This window comes from Triticum dicoccoides, chromosome 2B (genome assembly GCF_002162155.2).
Source record: "Triticum dicoccoides isolate Atlit2015 ecotype Zavitan chromosome 2B, WEW_v2.0, whole genome shotgun sequence".
Lineage (NCBI taxonomy): Eukaryota > Viridiplantae > Streptophyta > Magnoliopsida > Poales > Poaceae > Triticum > Triticum dicoccoides.
The window spans coordinates 718962212-718973326 of record NC_041383.1 but is presented as its reverse complement, the minus strand read 5'-3'; the positions used below and the strand labels follow the sequence as shown (position 1 = coordinate 718973326).

At 41.1% G+C, this 11115-nt stretch overlaps 2 protein-coding genes across 2 annotated transcripts; both read right to left on the bottom strand.

Moving 5' to 3' along the window:
* Positions 1 to 3985: 3985 nt before the first annotated feature.
* On the bottom strand, positions 3986 to 6414 carry LOC119365837 (anthocyanidin reductase ((2S)-flavan-3-ol-forming)-like). Its single transcript, XM_037631487.1, has 6 exons — positions 6146 to 6414; positions 5722 to 5888; positions 5346 to 5546; positions 4711 to 4870; positions 4398 to 4614; positions 3986 to 4308 (listed from the first exon to the last, which is right to left on the bottom strand). Exons 1-6 carry the CDS (start codon positions 6267 to 6269, stop codon positions 4227 to 4229), a joined length of 951 nt encoding a protein of 316 aa, XP_037487384.1. The 5' UTR covers positions 6270 to 6414; the 3' UTR covers positions 3986 to 4226.
* A 1293-nt stretch (positions 6415 to 7707) lies between these two features.
* LOC119365838 (CASP-like protein 5B3) lies at positions 7708 to 9706 on the bottom strand. Its single transcript, XM_037631488.1, has 3 exons — positions 9562 to 9706; positions 8321 to 8453; positions 7708 to 8146 (listed from the first exon to the last, which is right to left on the bottom strand). Exons 1-3 carry the CDS (start codon positions 9690 to 9692, stop codon positions 7943 to 7945), a joined length of 468 nt encoding a protein of 155 aa, XP_037487385.1. The 5' UTR covers positions 9693 to 9706; the 3' UTR covers positions 7708 to 7942.
* Positions 9707 to 11115: the final 1409 nt, after the last annotated feature.

Sequence of the window (11115 nt, the reverse complement as noted above, 5' to 3'; positions counted from 1 at the left end):
GATCGCTGGAGCTTGCACACTTTGTTAGCACCTTTAGGATCGACAAAAACTTTTTGGTTGCATCATATACAACTCCTTTTAGAGATATCCATTTAAGGAATGCGGTTTTGACATCCATTTGCCAGATTTCATAAAATGTGGCCATTGCTAACAGGATTTGGACGGACTTAAGCATCGCTACGGTTGAGAAAGTCACATCATAGTCAACCCCTTGAACTTGTCAAAAACCTTTTGCGACAAGTCGAGCTTTGTAGACAGTAACATTACCATCATCGTCAGTCTTCTTCTTGGATATCCATTTATTCTCTATGGATTGCCGTTCATCAGGCAAATCCACCAAAGTCCATACTTTGTTCTTTATACATGGATCATATCTCAGATTTCATGGCCTCAAGCCATTTATCAGAATCTAGGCTCATCATAACTTCTTCATAGTTTGTAGGTTCGTCATGGTCAAGTAACATGACTTCCAGAGCAGGATTTCCGTACCACTCTGGTGTGGATCGTGCTCTAGTTGACCTACTAGGTTTAGTAGTAACTTGATCTGAAGTTTCATGATCATTATCATTAGCTTCCTCTCTAGTTGGTGTAGGCATCACGGGAACGGATTTCTCGAATGAGCGACTTTCCAAATTGAGAGAAGGTACAATTAGCTCATCAAGTTCTACTTTCCTCTCACTCACTTATTTCGAGAGAAACTCCTTCTCTAGAAAGGTTCCATTCTTGGCAACAAAGATCTTGCCTTCAGATCTATGGTAGAAGGTGTACCCAGTTGTTTCTTTAGGGTATCCTATGAAGACGCACTTCTCCGATTTGGGTTCAAGCTTATCAGGCTGAAGCCTTTTGACATAAGCATCACATCCCCAAACTTTAAGAAACGACAGCTTAGGTTTATTGCCAAACCACGGTTCATATGGTGTCGTCTCAACGGATTTTGTTGGTGCCATGTTTAACGTGAATGCGGCTGTCTCTAATGCATAACCCCAAAACGATAGTGGTAAATCGGTAAGAGACATCATAGATCGTACCATATCTAATAAAGTACGGTTACGATGTTCGGAAAAACCATTACGCTGTGGTGTTCTAGGTGGCGTGAGTTGTGAAACTATTCCACATTGTTTTAAATGAAGGCCAAACTCGTAACTCTAATATTCACCTCCGCGATCAGATCGTAGAAACTTTATTTTCTTGGTACGATGATTCTCCACTTTACTATGAAATTCTTTGAACTTTTCAAAATGTTTCAGAGTTGTGTTTCATTAAGTAGATATACCCATATCTTTTCAAATCATTTGTGAAGGTCAGAAAATAACGATACCCTCCGCGAGCCTTAACACTCATTGGACCGCATACATCGGTATGTATTATTTAAGTCGTTGACTCGCTCCATTGTTCCGGAGAACAGAGTTTTAGTCATCTTGCCCATGAGGCATGGTTCGCAAGTATGAAATGATTCATAATCAAGTGATTCCAAAATCCCATTAACATGGAGTTTCTTCATGCGCTTTACACCAATATGACCTAAACTGTAGTGCCACAAGAATGTTGCACTATCATTATCAACTTTGCATCTTTTGACATCAATACTATAAATATATGTGTCACTATGATCGAGATTCAATAAGCCATCCACATTGGGTGTATGACCATAAAAGGTTTTATTCATGTAAACAGAACAACAATTATTCCTTGTCTTAAATGAATAACCGTATTGCAATAAACACGATCATATCTTGTTGATGCTCAACGCAAACACCAAATAACATTTATTTAGGTTCAACATTAATCCCGAAAGTATAGGGAGTGTGCGATGATGATCATCTCAATCTTGGAACTACTTCTAACGCACATCGTCACTTCACCCTCGACTAGTCTCCATTTATTCTGCAACTCCCGTTTCGATTTACAAATCTTAGCAACCGAACAGGTATCAAATACCCAGGGACTATTACGAGCACTAGTAAGGTACACATCAATAATATCATATACATTTGTTCACTTTGCCATCCTTCTTATCCGCCAAATATTTGGGGTAGTTCCGCTTCCAGTGACCATTTCCTTTGCAGTAGAAGCACTCAATTTCAGGCTTAGGTCTAGCTTTGGATTCTTCACGGGAGTGACAACTTGTTTGCCATTCTTCTTGAAGTTCCCTTTCTTTTCCTTTGCCCTTTTTCTTGAAACTAGTAATCTTGTTAACTATCAACACTTGATACTCTTTCTTGATTTCTACCTTCGCTGATTTTAGCATCGCGAAGAGCTCAGGAATCTTTTTCGTTTATCCCTTGCACATTATAGTTCATCATGAAGTTCTAGTAGCTTGGTGATAGTAACTAGAGAACTCTGTCAATCACTATCTTTTCCGGAAGATTAACTCTCACTTGATTCAACCGATTGTACTACCCAGACATTCCAAGTATATGCCCACTGGCTGAGCTATTCTCCTCCATCTTGTAGGCAAAGTATTTGTCAGAGGTCTCATACCTCTCGACACGGGCATGAGTATGAAATAAGACAAAATTTAGGAAACGTAAAAATACGGTGCATTGATGTCAAAATAGAGAGAGAGAGTGAAGAATAACTATTCCTCACCCAGGGTGACGAATAGCGCGACCCTGTATATATTACAAAAAACTCTATAAAAGCAATTTGGAAAATGTTGACCAAGCATTCGAAAAATGTTAAATGTGTATAGAATAAATGTTTACCACGTTTATGAAAAATTTATAAAAAGCATGTATAAAAATGTGATCATGTATCAAAAAATGTTAATCATGCATTGAATTTTTTTGAACAAGTATTTTAAAAATGTTGATAAAGTATTTGAAAAATATATAATGTGTATAGGATTTTTTTCACCATGTATTAAAAATATGATGAATTTTTTTATCATGTATATAACATGTTAATCAAGCATTTGAAAAAATTGTTGAATAAGTATTTGAAAAATGGTGATCAAGCATTTAAAAAATGTTAAATGTGTAAAAACAAAATCTTGACCATGTATTGAAATATGATGCATTTTTTATCATGTATATAAATATGTTATTCAAGCACTTCAAAAATATTGAATAAGTATATGAAAAATGGTGATCAAGAATTTGAAAAATGTTAAATGTGTATAGAAAAACATGTACACCATGTATTAAAAAATGATGAGTTTTTTATCATGTATACAAATTTTTAATCAAGCATTTGAAAAAAATGTTGAACAATTATTTGTGAAATGTTGATTAAGTATTTGGAAAAAATCTTAAATGTATATAGAAAAAATGTTGGCCATGCATTTTATTTTGTAAATATAACATTTAGAAAAATGTTAAAAGCATTTTAAAAATGTTTAAAATATGTATACAAATGTGACCATGTATAAAAGAATGTTAAATTTGTATTAAAATATGTCAAACGTATAATAGAAAATTGTTGTTGACATGTACAAAAAAGTAGAAATGAAAAAATGAAACAAAGAGAATAAAAAAGCAAAAAAGAAAAAAAATAAATAAAAAGAAAAAAGAAACTGAAAAATAAAACTGAAGAAACGATTTTTTTTAAGAAATAGAGAAGAAAATGAAAAATAAAACTGAAAAAAAAAGTGAAAACCAAGAAAGAAAGAAAGAAAAGAAAAAAAACAAGTAAAACAGAGAAAGAACGGAAAATATGGTTTTATTTACTTCAAGTAGTTCGCCCCGCCCTCTGACAAGGTTCCGTAAAAAAAGTAGTTCGCCACCTTAAGATGAAGCATGAAATGAGGGATGGCTTATCCCACACTCTTTTTTCCTGTGATTATTTATTTTACAAGAGCAATAATGGGCCGGCCCTATAACGACCAGAAATAGGAGAAGTTGGACACAAGAGGAACCATGGGTCTCGCATAACGTGAGATATAGCGCGGGCGAACCTTCTGTATGGACATGATGTTGGTTTTATTTATAAGTTGGGGCAAAAGCTTTTTTTTGAGGTTATAGCAGTGATATGCATGGCACATACATTTAGCAAAATAATATTTATTTTTATTTTTGCAGCATAGGCAAAGAACTAAACATCTTCACGCATGAAAATACAAGCATGGGTTACGCCTAAAAAAGAAAAACAACAAGCATGATTTTTTCTGCTAAGACACATTATTTTGTTCTGGTTACGTATCCGTCCACCGACAACTGACATATCAGTAGGGAAGGATCCCCGTGGTCCTGCCGTATTCAACGAGGTCGTCGAATATCTCACTTAAATCATCGTGCTTGAACTCGAACCCTTCCCCAATGAGCTTCCGAGACGATAAACACTCTTGGCTTCTCTAAGGACCCAGCAAAGCTACACAAGTATATATTCGGATATAGTTAAACCCGTGTTAAAAATATAGTTGTATGTGTGCCAACGGTTTAGATAGACTGTTTGCATACCGTTCAAGTTTCACATTGTATTGTGGGTACTTCTCCGCTAGGAGACGGGCAAGCTGCACGAAGGTGGTGTTGTGGCTGCAGCAGATGTACCTACCCGCCGAGGACTCGTTCTCGGCTACAAACACCTCAGCGCGACACAAATCCTCCACGTGGCATATCGACACGGAGTCGGTGACCGACTGCACGCCTATCAGGATGTCCAGATGTGTCTCATTGCCTGAAAAATGTCACCGTTCAAATTAACACTCAGCTTGCAAGCACTAATCATGCTGTAGAAAACAAAGAAATGATATGACAGGGACGTCTCTCTCACCAGTCAACAGGGAGAGGGTGACGGGGATGCTTGATCTGGGCTTGGAGACCGGCGCCGCGCCCAAGGTGAACACAGGCAGCACGGTGACGAGGCTGATGCCGTTCTCCTCCGCAAATTTGCTCGCCGCCTTCTCTAGAAGCACCTTGGACACCACGTATTCCTACGATGCAAATTACACGTAACCAATACCTTCCATCGAATATAAACGTCCAGGCGAGAGAGATTGAGCAGAAAGATTTGAAAATCCTTTTCTAACCCTAGGCTCATCTGCACACATGCTGAAGAAAAAAAATCAAAAAAATGCTAGAAAAATAAAAAAATAAAAAAATTCATGGTAGATAATTTGATGCGTGAGGTTCACTCTAATTTTCAAATCATTTGGACATTTGAGCAACTCTCGACAAAAAAGACAAATTCGAGGTCCATAAAAAAACTTACTGTTAATGTACTATTATGACCCGATTTGACTTTTTTGGTGAGAGCTACTCGGATGTCCAAATGATCTGAAAATTGGAGCCGACCTCGCGCAATAAATTATCTCCCATAAAAAAAAGATTGAATTTGTATGAATTATTTTCGAGCGGGTGCAGATAAGGCTGGGCACCGAATTACTGCACTCAGAAAGATTTACGTATCCAAGTTGGTGGTTTGTTGGCTCTAATGTACTCGACGTCGGACCAGGAGCTCTCGTCCAGCACGTGGCCGCCGCCCTGCAGCGGCCTCCTGGACACGCTGGCGTCCGACGACGTCAGGATCACCCGCTTCACCGTCCCCGCTCGCACGCACGACCTCATCACGTTGAGTGTTCCTTGGACGGCCGGCTCGATCATATCTCTCTGCCATCGAACTCGAACACGAAGCACGGTAAGTGATCTGTGATCCCAAAAAAGGAATCAAACCAACATGATTGAGTTGCCAAATACTGAAACGGTGAGTGATGGCTGACAACTTAAATGGTGTCCCACATCCCAACAACCACACCTCCCAACAGTGGTGCAAATGGCTGCTTACCTCAGGATCTGCTGAGCCGAAGTTCATCGGAGCGGCGACAAGGAAGGCGTAGTCACAGCCGGAAGCTGCATCGTCGAAGCTGCCTTCTTCGTCCAGCCGGGCACGGATGACCTCCAAGGGGCCAAGCGCTTGCAAGTCCTTGAAGTGGGAATTCTTCTCCGTGTCATCTGCATTCAGCTTACAAAATCTTCAGAGACCAAAACAGTTTCCATCAATCTCAGCATGATGATTTGGCTGAAAAGGCTTTGCTGCTGACTTTATCTAGTCGATTCTGAACTCTGAAGAACCTACTAAGGTTTCGCCTCAAACTCCGGAAAGGAAAGTTTATCCAGTCGATTGTAACCTCAAACTCGGAAGGAAAAGTTTCTGAAGTACGTACGTACTGTACAAGACAGAACTAGAAGCGAAGAAACAAGAAACGAACCGGGGTCTCTGACGGTCGTCTTGACAGCGTAGCCTTTCTCGAGCAGCAGCTTGATGAGCGCTGAAGCGATGTAACCGCTCCCTCCGGTGACGCACGCCGTCTTCTTCCCCTCGCTCGACGACATCGCCTGCCGCTACTCGATGATTGGCTCTTTCACCTCGCTTCAAGAACAGAGGTTGTGAGGTAGTTCATGTGGGGGTTGTTGGCACACTACAATGAGCTGCAAAAATAACATATCCTATGGGGGAAAGATGATCCTGCATTAACGATCGAGACAAGTAGCAGGCTACTAGTAGTAATGCAGAAGGTTTTTTTTTAAGTAGTTGAAAAAGACCTGCATTATATGCATAGTTCCCTGTCAGAAAGTGATGCCGTAGCTGGTGGTGGTGGTTGATCCGTAGGTCTCTGTGCACCCACGAGCTCAACCGCACGGCCAGAAACGATTCAATCACAAAATCCGACGGCCCATGAGGATGAAGGCCTGAGAGGGTAGGGATTAGGTGCAGTCTTACTGTCCTAAACGAGGCCTTTAAGAAAGGAACTATAAGTTGCAAATTATATTCACCGCTTTCAATTTAGATATCAAGATTCATACGAATATAAAAGGATTGAAAAATCTTGATGGGATGGCTTGGCTGTCAATCAACCGAATGATAGTCACTCCTTGAAAATCTTATATAGGAGTCCTGATAGACAAACACGATTTATTTTGAGAAATGTGAACAATTTCTGAATTTATGTACAAATTTGAAGGAATGAAAAACAAGAAGAATTTTTAAAATTCCTGAACAAGTGTTTGAAAACACATACACATTTTGAATTTGTGAACGAACTTTGAAAACTGAAATATATTTTGAATTTTTGACCAAGAACTTTTCGAAAAAATACTTTTTGGATACGCGATCTTTTTTAAAAAAATTCTGATTTTTTTAATTAGGAACATTTTTTGAAGTTTTGCACAATTTTTGGAAGCACGAACATTTCTTGAATTTAAAAAAAAATGAAGACCGGAACACTTTTTGAAATTTCTGATGTTTTAAAAAAAGAAAAAAGAAACAGAAAAAGAAAAACCTGAAAACCAGTGGAAGATCTGGAAAGAGAAAACCAGTTTAGGAACCTTCTAGAAGGTTTTCAAGACCGTCTGGAAGGTTCCCAAAATGGATCGCGTACTACGCTCACGTTGTACAAATGCGGCGGCCCATAACTCATTCGCTCGCTTCATCCCTTTGCGAACCTTCGCCATTTCATCGCAGAATGCGACATATATGGAATTCGCTGAATATATATGTCGCCATTTTGTCACGTAATGCGACATATATGAATCCCTGCATTTAGCGATCTTCAACACAAATCTGGTTGTATAGAGCAGTAGGCGGTAGCCACCGCCGGCTTTCCCTTTTTCGTTTTTGATCCCTTCTTTGTGTACTACCTGCTGCTGGTACTCTACTCCATCAAAAAAAAACAGCAATCCGCAAAAAAGTTAAGACAATAGCCACTTGGAGCACTAATAGGTACTCCCTCTGTAAAGAAATATAAGAGCGTTTAGATCACTATAGTACCCATATTAGTGATCCCATATCACCAACATAATAACTATTCCACCTCACTGAAGACATGCAGTCTATGAATAAGTGATGAAGAACGCCGGTAACTCAAATCTAACAAGTGTCCCGAGCACATTGCAACTGAACTGATTGACCCTCCTGACAGGCAATTAGCACTTTAAAAAGATTGCAATCACTAACTGCCAATTAGCATGACGCGACGGTGATTCAAAGCACCTAGCTAGTGAGATCACTAGAAGAACGAGACGAGTAACCAGAACCCGGAGAAAGAAGACGCAGCTTGCAGCGACCACGTGATGAATGCGAGAGTGACCGAAAGCGCGAATTGATTGCAGCCCAGCCACGAGAACCCCTCACAGAAGTTCACATCCTTCATGAAGAAAATCGTCAAGAAGGCGGCGGCACAGACTCCTGAGAACATGAGAACCGCCACGGCCTGCAATGCATTCACAATGTGATCACTCAGATAGACCTTTGCTAGCTAGCTGACAGTTCGTCGGCAAAGTTCGATCGAGATGTTGCAGTGATCACTCAGTTGTTGCAGTGCATGCTTTCAACTAATTCAGACGTAGCTCCATGTACAATAGAAGAGAAAGGGCGAACGACTTACCCAGTCGACGATAACAATGAGCAATAGACGAGCCGGTGCGTGAAGATCCTTTTGATTCCTGAGAGAAAAGATATCCAGACAAGCAAGGGGCAAACTCCACAGAAACTGCAGCACCGAAGCAAAGTTCAGGTAGCTGCAGGAGACCATAATACACGCGTTAGTTGATGTCAACACAACGAGCTCCTGCCCAGGCAATTCTGAAGACTAGTCAACACATTTTAGACCTACGCAGTTCATAGTCTCAATGATATGAAAAAGATAAATCATCGGCGCTCACCGGCACACATACAGCAGTCAAGACAAGTCACATGTTGGCACACAGAGCCTAAGTTTAACAATCCTGATAAAATATTATCATGGGAAGAAAAAACTGTAGGTAAATGGAAAACAAAAGCACATACACAAAGAAAACATGTCCAATATCCCAGTCCCATTTTTGAACAAGTATGGTGTTGTTCACCCTTTCCTGCGGGGAATTGAGCTTCGAATGAATCGCCGCCCCTCAACACCCCAGTGATTAGATCACACCAAGCGAAGTTTTACTCGGAAAAATTCTAGGGACAGTTCAATTATCAGTCAATTTCCAGCAGCAACCACCTTACCTGAACATGAATCCTTGGTTCGCAAAAAAAAAAAAAAACATGCATGTCCCATCGGAAGACAAATCAGCTAATCTAGGAAGTGAGACTGAAAGGACAGTTCACGCGAGCTCAGTTGTTATCTGTCCTTTATCTACTCTTCAAGTGATTAATCTACTCCTCTGTTTTGGTCTGCTTCTCAAGAAGGGTTCTATAAATATTCTACTATTAGCTCAGACGTGATTTTTTTTTAATTCTAACTAATAAATATGGCGTTCCTTTTCCGGCGGTGTATATCTAAGATAAAATGGGCTGTGATTTGGATGTCATGATGCTGAATGAAAAAAGAATCACCAGGCACCAACAGCATGCATCCAGGCTTTTGTACGGGAAACTTCCCCCAAAATTTCGAAGAGGGAGTGACTCCGAATTTTACAGCCAAAGTAACACCTTGAGCCTCGAAGCAGTGGGGATGCTACTTGAGTGATGCTCATGAATTTGCAAGAAAACGCACAGAGGGAAGGGCATTCAAGAAAGGACTACCGAAAGTAGAAGCAGAAATAAAAATCTAGGAATTCGTCTCAACACACGGATCACATCAAGCCGAGAAGTAGCACTAATTTGCTGGAGAATGAAACTGGTGGCGGGGGGGAGAGGGAGTACAAGTAGGCGCTGTAGTTGGAGAAGCCATAAGCAGAGAACATGGCGAAGACGGATCCGGCGGCGAAGACGCACTGCGACACCCGGAGCGCCATGCCGCTCCATGTCCCCGGGCTCCCCACTATGCGCTTCATCCCCTGCCTCTGCCTGGGCTTCGCTGGCATCAATCATCCAAGTAGATAAACTCCGCTGGCATCGAGAAATAGAACGGTACCAACAAGGTCCGTAATGGAAAATGTGTGAATATGTCTATTCCTATGTAGTATTAAATTATTTTTTTACAACCCATTCTCTCTCTCTCTCTCGCGGCATGAAGTTTATAGACAGCAACCTTAAATTGCAGCAAACGTCCAAACTGAGTAGTCCGAACATAGTTTGCCATTCAACGACGTCCTGCATCGATCCATGGATCAGTCCGCGCGCCCCGCCCGTTTTTCAGCCCACCTAAAACCACATCAGGACCCATACCTCATCCCTTTTCCCTTTCTCTACATCTGCTTCCTCCATGACCAATGTCGTCACTGTACCACCCCGGCCACCCACCAAGCTCTTGCCGGACCTCCGCCGCTTTTCCTACGCTGGCGTTCCACAACTATCGCCCGTCTAGTATCATCCATCCCTACGGATGTTGTCCATGCATGGGGGTCACTATGCCTAGCAAATGCTTCGTGAAATGTCGTTGCTAAATTGTTGACCATTTTTCTTCCTTCTTGAAGCCATGGTTTCAAACAAGGAGTACATCTATGCGAACTGTGTTGAGTCGTCCGACGAGGAAGATTATGCGGGTCAAACGACGATGTTGCAGGTGGTCCTTGCAGATGTGAAGCATGCGAAAGAGCATGTTCTCAATTTCAAGATATCAATCAAGTGTTATCGAGTGCTGAATCGGAATATGGCACGGGGCATTTGGCGCTCATGGACGACTACTTGGCCGCACATGCCCTATTCGATGACAACTTTGGCAAGACGCATTCGGATGTGGAAAAATATGTTCTATCACACCTACAATGGGGTCCTATCCTACAATGACCACTTTATCATGAAGTAGGATGGCATAGGAAGAATTGGATTATCTGGTTATAGAATTGTACGACTGCATTGCGGATGCTTGCCTATGGCATGTCAGCAGATTTGTCGAATGAGTACTCGGATATTTGAGAGCACATGTAGAGATGCCATGGTGAGGCTTGCTACTGCGGTGGTCGAAGTGTTTAGACCTTAGTACTTGAGAGAACCAACTGTTGCAAAAACCAAAAGGATCATGGAGATTTCTGAAGCAAGAGGGTGGTGAGGTATCCTCTAATCCCTTGATTGAAGAATCGCCCATATGCTCTATAAGAAAAATATCAGGGCCATGTTAAGAAGCCCACCATCATTCTTGAAGCAGTTGCAGCACAAGACCTCTAGATTTGGCACGCTTTGGCATGTCCAGGTCTCACAATAATATCAATGTGTTGCAGCGATCTACATTCTTTACTAGGTTAACTAAAGGAAAAGCTCCTTCGTGCAACTATATTGTCAATGGGCATGACTATAACATGGCTACTCTCTAATTGA